At 45.6% G+C, this 17,145-nt stretch overlaps 1 protein-coding gene and 1 pseudogene across 1 annotated transcript; both read left to right on the top strand.

Annotated features, from left to right (window-relative positions):
- Nucleotides 1–597: 597 nt before the first annotated feature.
- LOC123398367 lies at nucleotides 598–4,254 on the top strand. Its single transcript, XM_045092844.1, has 3 exons — nucleotides 598–688; nucleotides 1,823–1,895; nucleotides 2,821–4,254. The coding sequence occupies exon 3, from the start codon at nucleotides 2,844–2,846 to the stop codon at nucleotides 3,852–3,854; it is 1,011 nt and encodes a 336-aa protein (XP_044948779.1). The 5' UTR covers nucleotides 598–688; nucleotides 1,823–1,895; nucleotides 2,821–2,843; the 3' UTR covers nucleotides 3,855–4,254.
- A 1,438-nt stretch (nucleotides 4,255–5,692) lies between these two features.
- On the top strand, nucleotides 5,693–9,144 carry LOC123398366 (annotated as a pseudogene).
- Nucleotides 9,145–17,145: the final 8,001 nt, after the last annotated feature.

Genomic DNA, 17,145 nt, shown 5'->3' with positions numbered 1-17,145 from the left:
ATGTTAGCACCGACACCCTCCACCTAAACGCTTCAGCGGTTCCATCATGTGGTCGACCTGTCACTTGTGCGCTTTCGACAAAAAAGCCCCTGCGCGTCGTGATCTCGATCCGACGGCCATCGAGGGTGTATGACTGAAACGTCTAACAAGCATAGCTGCATTTTCTAGCATTTAGGCTAAAAGAATGATAAAAATGTTGTGAATAAGAAAAAAAGAGATGATTTCAGGATGAGGGGCATGAGGCCAATCAACCCAATGGATTTGCCACTTGTTACTCCCTCCGTCTAAAAATACTTGCGACATGAATGGGTGCATCTAAATGTATTTTTAATTTAAACGAATTTATTTTTATAAATTTGTGCGATAAATAATTACGGAGTAAGGGAGTATTAAAAATGAGACTATGAAAATCTCTTACGGCCGCGCAGGTCGGACCAGAGATGAAAATCTCTTAGTAGCAGCTTGCGAACCCGACCCGCTACGCCTGGGACCGGCCGCGGCCGCACTGGACAGCTGTCGCCTTGCAGTCACACGCGAGGCGCCCCCGCACCTCTCTTTTACCCCTCTCTCTCTCTCTCTCTCTCTCGCTTCCCGGAGCGCGGCCATACAAGTAATACTAGAGGCCGAGGGCGAGGGGGGCGGCGGCGGCGGCGGCGGCTAGGTTTCCGCGAGCAGGCGCGCCCTCAAGGTAGTTCCTCCTCCGTCCCGTCTCTCTCTCTCCGCCCCTCCCGGTACGGGCTTACGATTTTACCTGGTGCATTCCGACGAACCCTGGTCAACATGGCGGCGCCGCCGCTTCAGATGAACCCTCACGGCCGGGTGAGGAGGCAGCCCCGAAGCGAGAGTGACTATCTGTTTCGAGATTTTTGGGTGTAGGCAGCCGAATGCGGCGGCGCGGCTCCCCGCGGCCGCGGGCGTGGTGGTGGTCTCCATGTCTCGGGGTTTTCGGGCCCGAGGGGGTGGTGGTTTTCGGGGTCCGATTTTGCACTCCCGAATGTGGCGGTGCTTTATTCCTTTGCTCTCCGATTTCGGGCTGGCTTGCGCTCCCGCTCCCGCTCCCGCTCCCGCTAGGACTCAGATTTTGGCTGTGCTTGTCTGGCGCGAGGGATTTTGTTTTGTTCTGTTTTGTTTCGATTCCGATCTCTCGAGCTCGAGGTACTAAGTACTAGGTAGCAGCGGCCTCCCGGAGTTAGATTTTAATATCATATCAAGGTTTGATTCCGTGCGTGTGCGTGTGCGTGTTGTAATGTTGCAGGAACTGGTGCGTGCGCGTGTTGGTTTCCTCTCGAATGTTTGTCATTAGCGCCAGTGCGATGGATGTCCTGTTTGTGCGTGCGGGCTGATGAGTTTTTACCACTACCAGTAGTATGTAAGTATGTATCACAAGATGAAAAACCGTCTTGCTTGCTTGCTTGCCGCTTCTGATCATGACAAGGGAAGAGATTTTCTTCACAGTGGCGTCCATTTCGTAAGATTCGTGTGTCGTGAATGTGATGGGATCAGTTTCAAGTGCCAGTTTGGTGGTGGTGGTTTGTACCCTTCCTGGCTTGTTTGTTTGTCTGTAGCATTATTATGGGCACCGGATCAACAAGTAGTAGTATTGTTTTGCTGTCTCTGCTGCTACACTACAGTATTGCTAGAAGAAGAAATAGCTACTAATTCCTGTGCTTGCACTTCCTGATGGAGCTTCTGCATTGTATTGGTCTGGCTGATGGAGCTTCTGCATTGCATTGATCTGGCTGATGGAGCTTTTGCCTTTCATTCATGTTCCTGCTGGTGCTTCTGTTCCTAATCGTCTGCTTTGCTTCTTTGTTTACTGCAGTGCTAGAAGTAATACTGGTGTGTGAGGGGGAGGGCGAGGCGGCGGGATTTCCGGGAGCAGGCGCGTCCTCGAGGTAATTTCTCCTCTCCTTCTCTCTCACCGGTTCGGGCTTGCGATTTTACCTGGTACATTCCGACGAACCCTGGTCAACATGGCGGCGCCGCCGCTTCCGATGAACCCTTGTTTTGTTTCGATTTTGATCTCTCGAAGTGTAGGTAGCAGCAGCCTCCCGGAGGCAGATTTTACTATTACAAGGTTGGATTCCGTGCATGCGCGTGTTGTTGCAGGAACTGGTGCGTGCGCGTGTTGGTTTGTTCTCGGATGTTTGTCATTACCGCCAATGCGATGGATGTCCTGTTTGTGCGGGCTGGCTGATGGGTTTTTACCACTACCAGTAGTCCAGGAGCATATACTGTCTTGCTTGCTTGCAGCTTCTGAGCATGACAAGGGAGGAGCTTTTCTTCTTCGTGGCGTCCTTTTCGTAGATACGTGTGTGGTGAATGTGATGTGAGTTTCAAGTGCCAGTTTGGTGGTGGTTTGCACTCTTCGTGGCTTGTTTGTTTGCGTGTCTTGTCTTTGTTTGTGTGTTTGTAGCATTATTATGAGCACCTTATCTTATGGATCAACAAGTACTCCCTCCCTTCGGAATTAGATACAAATGAATGTATCTAGAATCAAAATACATCTAGATACATCCATTCCTACGACAAGTATTTCCGGACGGAAGGAGTAGTTTTCTAGTAGGAGTATTGTTTTTGTGTTCCAAAATAGCATCTACCTTGGTCGGTGTTCTTGTCTCTGCTGCTACACTACAGTATTGCTAGAAGAAGTAGCTACCAGTTGTTTCTCAAGGTTGTTTGTTTGTTAATTTTTGCACTTCCTGATGGAGCTCTCCATCTGCATTGCATTGGTCTGGCAGATGGAGCTCTTGACCTGCATTCCTGTTCCTGCTGTGCTTCTGTTCGTGATCGTCTCCTTTGCCTCTTTGTCTACTGCAGGCTGCAGCACAGTACAACTCGCAATGGCTGCTCCTGTTCCGGCTCCTCTGCCTACGGTGCCCTTGATTAACTGGATGCCGTTGCATGAGCGTGCCAGGCCGTCTGTCTTCATTATTCTGCTGACACCGTATGATCAGACGACGACGAGAGATACCGCTGGCTATGTGGGAACCAAGGATCCGGAGGAGCTCAATGAGATTTTCAAAGCAGAATGTCACACAGAAACGGGTATTGCCGCAAGGAGACGCGGTGACTATTTGTACATTGCCACAAGTGCTCACATTATTGACTTCCTTTATCAAGCAAAGACACACCCAATTACAGTAGAAGAAGTGAACAAGCATTTTGAAATTTCAGTAACCTGTTCCCATGCCGAAAGTCAGTTCATTGAGCGAGGGTTTGTGGGAGAGCGGACATACACTCTGGCAGAAGTCTGCGGAATCAACTGTTCCATAGACCTGATGATGGTACGCGTCGATCTCAGAGAGCTGGCCGTCAGGACAGTGGGGGAGCGGCGGAGGATCCCATGCACAGCGAATCACCCACCTGTGCAATTCAGCACCAGCCGCGCCGAGGGTACCCAGTGCATGATGTACTCCTGGCCGGCATTCCGTCCTTTCACTATGACCACGGGGCTTCAAGGCCCGAACCGAGGACCTGTGGCTTTGATGAGCAGCAACCCGATTGGGTACAACTTGGAGCTTATTGAAGCATCTGTTGGAAGCGAGGCTGGGTCGTCTGGAGCCCCCCTGTACAATACCAATCAACGGGTGATAGGCATTTGGCATGGAGGGTCCAGCGTTCACTCGCATTTCATCCCATCAAAGTACATTCTGAATTTCATCAGGAACAACAAGAACTGCCCCCTTCCGAAGAGTCAGGATCAGCAGGATGCCCCTCCTCACAGAGATGGAGACGACGAGCGTGATCCAAGTGGCAAGCCAGGCACCTCCAATGCATCCTCCAAGCGTGGTCCAAGTGGCAAGCCAGGCACCTCCAATGCATCCTCCAAGCGCACCCGTTCTGCTGTCTAGGACAAGACCGTTACTGCTCTAGCCTGTTGACCAAGGGGATCATTTGTTGATTGATTCCTCCGGTGTTTGTTGCCTGATACCTCCGACAGAGTACACATTGAGCTGAGAGGACCCGTTCTCTATAAATTTTGGTCACTATTTATTAGTATCCCAGATGCTAAAACATACCCATGGTCCAGTGCATGCATCATATATTTTGTCAAAACTGCCGGGTTTATAAAGTGCTAGGCTGCCTCCTGGTTTAGTTTCCACCATATGCATGCCATATTTCAAAGACTTATCGTTTGGCTTGTCTAAACATAGATAGCACTCATGTGGATTGTAATGTTAGGTTAGAATTAATCAACAGTGAAGATTGGATAACTAAACTTGCTTATCCCATATTCTTTTTTTGTGCGTTTGTCCATGGTTAAGAGTCAATACCCCTTTGTTTACATTAAATTTTTCAGTTTCCGTTAAGAAAAAACAATGGTATTGTCCATGACTAGTAATGAAATACATCGCTAAATTTCCTTAGGCCCTGTTTGGATCAGCGTCTCCGTTTCAAATACCTCCGTAAAAATATACATGCCACGGTCGGTCGTTTTGTTTCCCGATGGAAATTGCTCATCAACCGGTAAGTTACACCTGTAAATAAAACACCTTCGTATTATTTTACACCCAATCCAGGCGTGACCTTACTGTGTATATATGTGCAGCAGGCTATACATGTTTTCTGTCTACTAGGTTAATAATCTTAACTGTTGCTATATATCTTCCATGTTCAGAATCCGAGGTATTGTCATCTCACTGGAAGATGGCACATTCAAGTTCCTTGGCATAACTAGAATTGTCAACGGTGATGTTCCACTCACCGGAACCTAGGGTTTATAAACTGTTTACTGAGATATATTGCTAATGTACAACATTCTCTTAGACAGTTATGCCTGAACTAGTCACTCGTTCTGTGTGCCGAAGAACTGAGCTGTGTATCTTGGGCTTAGCAGATTACAGGTGCTAGTTAGTTATAAAAATATTATCGGCCCAACAACTCAATAAGGGGCCTGATAGAATAAGCGCACCAGCTATTCTGAACCTGGTGACTGATTTTGTGTTCTTTCCTGGAAGACAAGGCTGCAATACCTGTACATGATTATTGATGCAGTCAGACAGACAAATTGAACAATGTGATGCCAAGTATGTATGTAATAGATGAATGATAGAAATCGTGAGGAATTGGTCTTTCTTTATGTTGCTTCATGTTTTGCCTACTCATGATAATGTGTGAGTACTTCAGTTTCAATGAAGCATGGATGTGAATTTTAAATGCTAATGTGCAAAATCCTCTCAGAGTAGTAATCCAACACCAAATTATGGGGAAGGGTTATCAGCAAATAGTACTAGTTAGTGCATTATTTATTTAACAAAACTCCTTGTCAATATTGTTAGAACCTACTCCCTCCGTTTGGAATTAGTTATCGGTTTTGCCCGTTTCAAGAGATGCGATAAATCGAACATTTGAGCTGGTCAGGTTGCAGATATCTTTACCAAGCCACTATCTCGACATCTCTTTCACAAGTTCTATAGCGATCTCAATCTGGTAGAGACCGGCTGAGATCGAGGGGGCATGTTAAGATATCTTGTATATCACGTTAGCAGATATGATACTATTGTAATTAGATCATAATCCTTGAGATACATTTTCATTGAAGTGGAATTTCAAATTCCCTACAAGTCAAATTAGATCAAAATTCTCTACAAGTCAAATTTCACCTAAATCCCCTCCGATCCTCTCCAATCCCCTCCTGGAAGGGATTAACCGAACGAGGCCTGACGGTGCGCACCAGGAGTGGGCCCGGAGGCCCGCCGAAGCTCCCCGTCACTACCATTCTTGATTCTTCCACCCCACCCCGCCCTGATCCAATGACCCGGCAAAGAACGAACCGGCCTCCGGCAGAAATCAATGGCGTCGGCGCGCCGCCTTCTGCAGACCTACCCCTGCCAGTTCCAGGCCATTGAGCCTGTTGCTCTACGCGCTCCTCTGCGTCGTTGGCCTAGCTGCCCTCACCGGATGCGCGCGCTCCCGACACGGCGAGGCGCGTCGAACAAGGGGCTCAAGAAGAGGGCGCTCATGGCGCACGAGGACGCTGTGGCCGCGGCCGTCGCGTCTCGCACGGGAGGGGGAAGGTGGAGGAGGGGGCCTCGGTCACGGCCGGGAGGAGGAGGGGATCCTGTCGGACTACACCATCTACCTGTCGGGGTTCGACGAGAAGGAGGAGATCTGCATCCTGCCGCAGTGCGACCACGACTTCCACGTCGCCTGCGTCGATGCCTGGCTCCGCGCGCACTCCTCCTGCCCTTCCTGCCGGCGCGTCATCGTCTTCATCGAAGAGGTGCCCCACGAGATACAACTTGGTCATGTTAAGTGGATTTCCACTTATTCCCACTTAATCTATGTGAACTTTGGTGGGATGGCCACCTTTACAACACCAAACTGTATTGGGACTAGGTGGATTCTGGTGGGACTTTCATCTATAGTCTCACCTTTGAAACACGGGTTATTGCGACATGCTCTAAAACATGCAGTTGCGATTCTATTTAAAAACTTACCGTTGCAACCACTCTTGAAAAACATGGAGTTGCGACCCACCTTGAAAAACATGCACATGTACCTCCCTCTTAAAAACATGCAGTTGCCACCCCACCATAAAACATATAGTTGCGACCCACTCTTAAAAAATGGAGTTGCGACCTCCTCTTGAAAACATGCAGTTGCGACCAACCTTGAAAAAATGCAGTTTGCGACCCTTTTGAAAACATGCAGTTGTGATACTGTCTTAAAAACATGCAGTTGTGACCCTGCCTTAAAAACATGCACTTGCAGCCCTCTTAAAACATGAAGTTATGACCCCTATTAAAAACATGTAGTTGCGACTCTGTCTTTAAAACATGCAGTTGCAGCCTCACCCTGCAAACATGCAGTTACAACCCCTCTTGAAGACATGCAATTGCAGCCCCACAACTTCATGCACTAGCCAACGCAACGAAAGTCCGAACTGATGGGAAGGGCTAGTGCAATCCACATATACTGTAACACCCCCTCTCACGTGTGATGGGAAAGACAAGTCAACACGTGCAACCGGAAGAGAACGACGGCGCGCGAAACTCCCGTATGACTCAAGAGGCCTCTACGTGGACACAAAGGGGGGTTACCAGCAATTTTTAATAAATTGCGAAAGCCAGGACTTGAACTCAAGATCTTAGCTCCGATACCATGTTAAGCTTCATGCACTAGCCAACGCAACCAAAAGTCTGAATTGATGAAAAGGGCTAGTGCAAACCACATATACTGTAACAGAATATACATGCAGTTGCGACCCTTCCATAAAAATATGCAGTTGCAACCCCTCTTTAAAACATGCAGTTGCGACTCCGCCTTAAAAATATGCAGTTGCGACCCATCTTAAAATCATGCAGTTGCGACCCCTCTTGAAAACATGCAGTTATAACCCTGCCTGGAAAACATACAATTGTGACCCACGTGGCAAACATGCAGTTGCGGACCCATTTTGAAAACACATAGTTGCGACACCGATTTAAAAACATGCAGTTGCGTCCCCATTTTGAAAACATGCAATTGCGACCCTATTGAAAACATGCAATTGCGACACCGTCTTAAAAACTTACAGTTGCAACTCATGTTGAAAACATGCACTTTCGGTTAAGTTACAACGCATAAAATCGGTGGACATGCAAGTGGCCCCAACAACTCCCCACTTGACCACACTTGCGACCCTTGTTTTCAATCTCAACTACATTATTATGTTTGTACCAGGATATTTCTAAAACAATAATTATAAGAGACAAATTTTGTAAATGGGCACCACATGGCAGGTGTGGTCAGCTCCTTCATGCTGATGAATATTGGAGGAGAAGAAGAAAAAAGTTCCCTAAATGGGCTATTAATGCCATTAACTCTCAAATGGTTCACTTCTTTTAGGGTAATCTGGGAGGACAACATAAATATCACTTGGCTTACTGGGGCTTCATCTGCAGGATGGGAGTTCCTAATATTAGAGACTTTAATATGGCTTTGTTAGCCTCCTCAATTAAAAGATTTTTTGACAATAACAATAGTGACCGAAAAAGGATTATTTCTGATAAGTATGATGTGGGCTCCCCAAATATTCTATGGGAAAAAGGTGGAAGAGGATCTACCTTTTGGAAGAGTACCACCTCGGTGCTTAGTGCATCTAAAATATTCTATAAGTGGAAATTGGGAAATGGTGTTAAGATCAGTTTTTGGCATGACACTTGTGGGCAGGGGAGTGTTCCCTTAAAATCCAAGTCTAGGACTTGTTTGATATTTGTAACCAACCAGACAACAATGTTGCTCAAATCTCGGATGGGAGAGATCTTAAACTATCATTTAGGCAGTGTGTTGACCAGGGTGGGATGGACAGGTGGAAACAATTGAAGGCTTTGGTGAAGCAATATCCTGTAACCAATGACCCTGATACTCAGTCAAATCTTTTTATGATAAGATCATTGAGGGAGTAGTTTCTGCTATGGGAGACAAACTTTGAAAAATTCTATGCCCACAGAAAATTCATGTGTTTTTACGGTTATGCATATATAACAAGGTACTTACCAGGAAAAACCTAGCTAAGAGGAGGGATGTTGCTGGTCTAACATGTTTGTTTTATGGTGAGAATGAATCTATTCAACTCCTGTTGTTTGATTGTGTGGTTGCTAAGCATGTTTGGACCTTTGTTTCTGAGTGCTTTGATATTAATATCATTACTAGCTTTGAGGATATTTATGCTTTTTGGCATTCGAAAAATAAACACTCAGTCTTGAATATGGTTATTGTTGCCTCCTTATGGAGTATTTGGAAATTAAGTAACGACTTTTGTTTTCAAGGGCGCAAGTGGAGAAGCATGAATTGCGTCCTTGCCAAGTTCAGTTTTCATCTACAACAATAGAAAATTCTCGGCTTCGACACTCAAGCTGCTTTGCTGATGAGGTGCATTCGTTTGCTGGACAAAAAGCAAGGGGAAGTCTTGAGGATCGTGTGAAAATGATCTGGAGGTCCTAGTGAAGACGCCACTTGCTTGGTGTCTTTTATGGCCTTCTCTTGTCATCTGGGACTGTAATAAAAATTATAACGTGGCGAGAGGATTCTGCTTCCTAGGTTATATATTCTTTGTTTTCTAGCTTCCCATGTGGGATATTGTCGCTTTAGATGTTTTGAACTGGATATAGTTGTGGTTTGGGCTCTACGCCTGCTTTTAATAAAAGTGGGACAGGGAGAAACCCCTTTCTATTAAAAAACAGAGATAAGTTTTAGCAACATCAATATCTTTGGTATTCGAAGTCCGTTAGCGGTGAGCTTGATCACATGGAAGAATTTGAATTTGATGATGCATCCCCTTGATTAGCTCTAAGTGCACCAAATACGGAACCCTGAAACAGAACATGTGTTATGGGTGCATGTGGTGCAACATGATGCCTCCCACACCAACCATAAAACATTAGCGGCCGCAGTGGCTAACTAGAACGAGCAATGGCGGCGACGTCAAGGCGTGGAGAGGGGGGAGCAGGGGGGTCGGGTGCATGAGTCAAGGGCAGGGGCAAGGCCAGAATGACATGGGATCAGGCCATGACGGCATTCTCCAGCGTCTGGAAATGAATCAAGGCGAAGGAAGGAACATGACCATGGCGGACGCGGGATCGGGCGATGGGGCCCAATGTCAGAGAGAGAGAGGGTGGGATCTGTTTATGCTAATTAAGAGCATTTTCCATTGTTTGAAAAATAGAGAAATAAAAGAAATAAAAGGAAAGTAAATAGGAATATTATATAGGCATATTATATATCAAAATGATCAAAAAATAAATCCTAAAACATGGACTATTTTCCAGAGGCAAAAATAAACTTTATAAAAACATTTTTTTTAAATCCCAATTAAACCCAAATTTGACTTTTAATTCTTTTAGCATTATTTCCTTCTGATCTTTGAGGGTATCATGTTTCCTCCTCACATACTTTTTGATCAAAGTATCTTGTCAAAGATTTTTGAATAAAATTCAAATGCCATTTGAAATGAAGTCAAAGTCAAATTGAAAAAAAATCAAATGCCACTTCAATTCAATCAAATGCTTAGATGCTTAGCTACATGTGTAGAACATTCCAAATTGAATTACATGATGTCCTTTAATAAAGTAATATAAGAAAGAAGTTTATTTCTATGTCCCAAAATTAAATGAATTTGACCAAAAAAATACTCCACCAAATTTAGGGATCGGCTAGAACACTGGTGGAAAAAGGGCCTTTGGTCGCGGTTCGCAACTGCCATTAGTCGCGGTTGCGCAACCGCGACCAAATAGGCGCGACTAAAGCCCCCCCCCCCTGTAGTCGCGGTTGCTTAAGAACCGCAACTAAAGGCCCGTCCACGTGGGCGCCAGGCGGCCGTCGGGGCGGAGGACCTTTAGTCGCGGTGGCCGCCACAGGGTTTAGCCCCCCCCCCCTAAACCTGTTTTCTGTTTAATTTGTATTGTTTTATTTCTTTTGTGCTTTATTTTAATTTTGAAGGAGTTTCACATATTCTACGGTACTACATACATGCATATGAATGTACAATTTCAAACAAATTTGAAATTAGAACCAAAAAGAATTCAAGAGGAATATACAATATATATTCAATATCATCGGATGACCATATACAATTTTGAACAAGTTTCCATACATAATTTAATGCATATAAAGTTCTACGTCCTCGTAATGGTGTTCTCCTTTAGGATGGAGGACTTCCCTCCTGAACCATCCAGCTAGTTCCTCTTGAAGTGGTCGGAAGCGAGCTTCTGGACTAAGCATCACCCGGAGGTTATTCCGCTGAGCATTGGTATCACTCGGAACCCGCTCAGAGGTGTATCTCCGGATTATCTCACAGACATAGTATCCACATAGATTGGTCCCCGCTGGCTGAATATCCCCACCATTCTTAGCCTTTGACCTTTTGAATTCTAGCTCTTTTTTGAATTCACCGACCTTTGTATCTACGAACCGTCTCCAAACCCTACGAGGCAAAGAAAATTAAATGAACAAGAGAGTTATTAGTTACTTGATATTAGGAAATGAACGAAATAGGCCGATCGATATAGAGCGCAAATGAATGAAAATAATTACTTCTGCAGCATTCTTCTCATGCCGCCCCAAAGCTTTGGATCCATATTCAGAGAGTCGTGGACGAGACATTCTGAGGTGTCAACTTTAATTACTAGCAGAATCCAGTGGAACCTGCGGACACGATACATGCACAGTACGTCATGCATAACTCATCGATTAGCCGGCCACATACCATGCATGGAGTAAACAAAAGAGAATGTGCTCAAGACAGAAACACTCACCCAAAATGGTAAGGAAATAGAATATCACTTTTGAGTTCCTGCTTTGTAAGAAACTGCCACAGGTCTGCCTCCATGTCGGCGGGGTGATGCTCCAACACATATCCATTAACGATGTGTGGGTCAATGAACCCAACATCATGGATGTTCCTTACTCTGCATTCCTTAATCTTCATTCTGCATGTATAATAGCGGACACAACAATATAGTTACGACATATATATAGTGCAGGCAATATGAACGAGATGGGGTAGAAATAAATCACTTACAGAACGTAGCAACTGATGATAGATTTGTCGAGCTCGCGCAGATTGAAAAGCTGGAACAATTCACTCAGATGAATTTGTACATAGTAATGTTTGAAGTGATGCTCATATCTAACTTCCGCATAAATATATTCTTTGGCGTTTTTATTTTTTATGTAACCCTTGTACCATTTCAGCAGACCTTTCATTTGTGGAGGTAGATCCTCTTCCTGTGCAGGCTCGACGAGAGGCCCATTCTTCACATATGTAATTACTACCTCCTTCACTGGCGCCTCATCAAGGCCTAACAGTTCACGAAGAGTAATACCTAAGTTGGCCGCTTGTTCTCTGGCACTCGTTACAGTCAATCCATGTGCTGCCGCAGCTGCTATGATATCGGGGTCATCCGGACCGGCAGCTTTCACTATAAGCGGGGCAATCGATTGTTTACTTTGTTCCCCGAGCTGGGCAACTCGTTTCCCGCTTTTTTTACTTTCTAATTCCGTTTTCTCGGCCTCCTCCAAGGCTTTGTTCTCCTGGTTCTCCGCCCGCTCTTTCTTCTCCTTCAACATGAATGCCTGCCTACGAAGTTCACGTGCATAGTCGTCAGGCAGATTCTTCGCGGTTTGGGACGGTGTGCTCAAAAATGACTTAGCCCACTTCTTTTGCTCATCAGAAAATACTGGCTTGGGCTCGGGCTCTCTTTTCTTCTTGCAGTCCGCCTTCCATTTCTCATGATCAGCAGCCGCGGCCGCGGTAGTTTCCTCGGCACTACGTTCCCAAGGCCTTGTGGGGAGAGGCTTCAGTGATGGCTCCGGTACCTTTGTGGTCTTAGGTACATAAGGGTCCGGGTTAATAATCCAGGACTGCTTCTGCTTCTTTGCCGGAGGTGGATTGGGGGGCGGCGTCTGATCACCCGCCGGACGAGGACTGGGGGGCGGCGTCTGATCACCCGCCGGACGTTGTGGACTGGGGGGCGTCGGCTGACGTGACGGAGGTGTAGGTGAACCGCCACCACCACCACCACCACCACCACCGCCACCACCACCACCACCACCGTAGGGGGGGTGGACTTGTTGTCCTTGGCGCCTCGCCTGGAAACTTGATAAACTTCTTTTGCCATAGAATGAAATGGCGCTTGACATCTCCAAGTCTTTTCTCCCCTTCAGGTGTAGCAATGTCAATCTCCAGGTCCTCAAACCCTTGGACTATGTCCTCCACCGTGACACGAGCATAGCCATCTTGAATGGGGTTGTTGTGGTGGAGTGCTCCAGGTAAACATGGTAAAGCACTGCCGATGGCTACCTTCATGGACATGTTCCCGATAGGATAATACAGATGACATTCTTTCATCTCCTTTATATCGTCCACGGGGTAGCGAGGAGGCTCCGGTGCAGTAATTTCGACCACCAGAGGCTCCGGTGCAGTAATTTCGACCACCAGAGGCTCCGGTGCAGTAATTTCGACCACCAGAGGCTCCGGTGCAGTAATTTCGATCGTCGGTGCATCTGCACCAGCCGGTTGGGGAGGCGACCCGCGACTAAAGGGTAACCTTTAGTCGCGGTTGGCCAGACCAACCGCGACTAAAGGGTTTTTTGGCGGGTTTTTCGTTCCCGCGCCCAACGACTTTTAGTCGCGGTTGGGGAGGCGACCCGCGACTAAAGGGTAAACTTTAGTCGCGGTTGGCCAGGCCAACCGCGACTAAAGGTATTTTTCAAAATACTTTTCTTTTTCAAAATCTTAAAAATACAAATAATATATCAAAAAATTCAGAAAAATAAAACTAGTTCAATTCAATATGTTAAAAACACAAAAATTATATCAAAAAATTCAGAAAAATAAAACTAGTTCAATTCAATATGTTAAAAACACAAAAATTATATCAAAAAATTCACAAAAATAAAACTAATTCAATTCAAAATTCTAAAAATACAAATAATATATCAAAAAATTAAGAAAAATAAAACTAATTCAATTCAAAATGTTAAAAATACAAATAATATATCAAAAAATTAAGAAAAATAAAACTAATTCAATTCAAAATCTTAAAAATACAAATAATATATCAAAAAATTAAGAAAAATAAAACTAATTCAATTCAATATGTTAAAAATACAAATAATATATCAAAAAATTAAGAAAAATAAAACTAATTCAATTCAAAATGTTAAAAATCACAGTTGCTACCCACGCGTCCTTATCCTGCCGACAGCTTTAATCACGGTTGCACCAACCAGCCGGGACTAAAGGTTAGATGACCAGCTCTGGATTCCTATTCTTCCCGCCATTTCTTCCCTGTCTTCCCGCCTCTTTCTTCCCGCCACTTTCTTCCCGCCTCCTGTCTTCCCGCTCCCATTTTTTCCGCCATTTCTCACTACATATATGTAGCCCGGCTTGGCCAGCATTATCACATCTCTACAATCTCTCATCACTCTCTCATGGCTTCCACCGCACCCACTCTAACCTACCAGCAGGTGGAGGAGCTTTGCGCCTCGAACTACCCTTGTCCACCGGGCTACCGCGTCCCCACCGGCTGGAGCCTAAGCGCCGGCGGCGTGCCGGTCCCTCCCGTCCCTCAGGGTACTGCGCGCCGGGCGGCCATCACGAACCACTACTACCTCGACCTCACGCCGGAGCAGCGGATGAATCCCCGCTGGCATCCCGATAACCAGCATACTTGGGACGCCTTCTTCATCAATCGGCGTGAGAGGGCGCTCGCCAGGTATGAGGAGGACGGTCTGCCTCCTGGGAACTTCCACGAGGCCGGCCGTCGGCTATGGTGGTACGGCCGGACTCTGCAGAGCGTCATGGACTACATCACGGCCGGCGATATCCCCCGCCTGCGCTACCCTCAGTTCGAGCCACGAGCGCCGCCCGACGACAGCCACGACAGCAGCGACGACGACGGCGGCAACTTAGAAGGCGACGACTACCAGTACAACGACGACGGCGGCTATGAAGACTACGAGTATGCATATTATACGCCTAGGCAGGAGTATGACTAAATCACTCCAAATTTCATGTATCATCAGTGGTATCTCGAATCATTCGAAAATGGACACCAAACACATCACGGGTAATATAATTCACATGATCCATTCAACAAAGTTTGGTACAATAAATTATTACACATCATTTCTTCCCTTGTGTCCCTGCTTGCTTACGATTGTGCCGTATCCATGGAGCATCCTCATCATTTAACTTAATGCTTGGGTCGGTGTTCACTTTGAAGGACGGAATTTCAGCAAACATATTATAATCTTCTGACATGTCTGTCTTGTCCTCCACTCCCACGATGTTTCTTTTCCCTGAAAGAACAATGTGGCGCTTTGGATCATCGCATGATGTACTGATCGTTTTCTTATCTTTCCGTTTCCTCGGTTTGCTACTCATGTCCTTCTTTGCATGCATGTATCTTCAGAACCTCTAAACCTAGAGGGCAGACAACCTTCTTTGCTTCGTACGTACTGGCGGGCAACTCGTTATTCTTTGGAAACATATTCTTCAACATTTTCAGCAAGTTTTCAAATGCCGAGTCAGCTACACCTGCCTGTGCCTTCCATTTCAGCAAATCCAGTGTGCAGCCCAGCTTTTTCAGACCATCATCGCATCCGGGGTACAACGACTTTCTGTGATCCTCTAACATGCGATCCAAATTCTCCCTCTCCTTTTCAGTTTCGCAGCGTCTCCGTGCATCAGCAATGGTCCGACCAAGATCATCAACGGTCTCATCACGTGCCTCTTCTTCACCTTCACCTTCCCCTTCACCTTCCCCTTCACCTTCAGCATCCTCCATGAAAGTATCACCGAAATGAGCAAGATAGCTTTCATCGATGAAATCATCCCCTTCTTCATCTTCTTCCATTATAACCCTTCTTTCTCCATGCTTGGTCCAACAATTATAGCTTGGCATGAAACCGTGCCGAAGCAGGTGCAGGTGAACTTCTCTTGAGGAAGAGTAACCCTTCTGATTCTTACAGTCAACACATGGACAGATAACAAAACCCTTCTGCTTGTTCGCATTAGCCACTACGAGGAAATCTTTCAAACCCGTAGTGAACTCGCGGGAGAGTCGGTTACCGTACATCCATTGCCGATTCATCTGCATTATTATAATATAAAATATATAATTAACCATCATGCATTTGTTAAACTAACTAGCTATAAACAATAGAAATTAAACAATGAACAACACACATGCATATTTTATCAATGACACACATGCATGAAAGGTTCAAGTTGCTAACCGCGATCGAGGAGGAAAAAATAAATGAGGAACCTCAAGTGTGGCTCCAACACTTCATATCATGTTTGTTTCACGCTCTTGGGGCATTTCATCAAACACCTTGTGTGCATAAGAGGAACCAAAAGCAAACCTACATCCCCTTGTGAAGCTTGTGAAGAGAAGTGGCACCAAATGGCTAAGTGAGTGTGCTGAACTGGTATATATAGGGGAGGAGATTTAGTCGCGGTTGGCATGGCCAACCGTGACTAAAGGCCTTTGGGCACCTTTAGTCGCGGTTGGCCTGGCCAACCGCGACTAAAGCCCCTCACGTGCACCAGCTGGCCACCGAGCGCCCTGGCCCAGGCCTTTGGTCGCGGTTCGTGTGCCGAACCGCGACTAAAGAAATCATTAGTCGCGGTTCCTACAGTTTCGCGACTTATGGGGCTGGACGGAAGCCTCTTTTTCTACCAGTGGAAACGATCAAAACTTAGAGGAGTACAAATACTCCACTAAAATTTACTCAGCCATTTACTCTAAAATTAAGGAAATCGGTTATGGATGCCCTAATAGTTTAGGAATTTCTCGCAAAGGAATATAGCTACCGAATCAACCCTCGGATATTCTCGTGTTGATTACTCTTTGGATGTGTGATATGCATTGTTTCAATCTTCACAATCTTCACAGATAACTGGATAAACATTACTATTTTGAGATTGTGTATCATATTGAGGAGTGATCTGCGCCGGCGCGCCGGCCCAAACTTTTGGCCGGCCGCGCGCGGGCCGCACGATCCACCAACCCCCGCGCGTCCGCACCTGCAACATTTTTTTTCCTATACAGCAAAATTTTGATGCGATGCAGCAATTTTTTAACGGTTGTAACAAAAAACAAAATTTGTAGCAAAAAAAATCTACGTGATCGTAGGAAAAAAATGAAGCTGATGATACGTGGTAGCAAAAGTGAAACGCGGGTTGTAACAAATATTTACGTGACATGTATGCAACTTTTTTAATGAACGATTGCAACAAAAAATGATGCTGGTTGTAACAAAAATTAACACGGTTGTAGCAAAAGTAAAAAACATCGATTGTAACGAAAATTCAAAGAACCGGAGTTGCAACCAAACGTATATGTAGCAAATATGACGCTGGTTGCAATAAATTTACACAAGAAAAAAGCTGCATGAAAAACGTTTGTATTAAAAAGAACACGGTTGCAGCAAATTTGACGGAAAAATGTTGCGAGCATCTGCCAGCGTGGCGTGCAGCCCGTGCGCGATGGGCCGTACAATTCGGCCGGCATGCCGGATGGAAACGATTCCCTATCATATTTGTATTTGTGACCAAGTTGTCCGCATTCAAATCCGCATTTGGCATCTCCCATGTCTTACTTCCAGGTGAAAAAAGGAAAAGTTATGGCACGATCGATATTTATCTGC

The sequence above is a fragment of the Hordeum vulgare genome, chromosome 5H (assembly GCF_904849725.1).
Source record: "Hordeum vulgare subsp. vulgare chromosome 5H, MorexV3_pseudomolecules_assembly, whole genome shotgun sequence".
In the NCBI taxonomy this organism is placed as follows: domain Eukaryota; kingdom Viridiplantae; phylum Streptophyta; class Magnoliopsida; order Poales; family Poaceae; genus Hordeum; species Hordeum vulgare.
The sequence above is the reverse complement of the archived record's forward strand: the minus strand, read 5'-3'. Positions and strand labels throughout refer to the sequence as shown.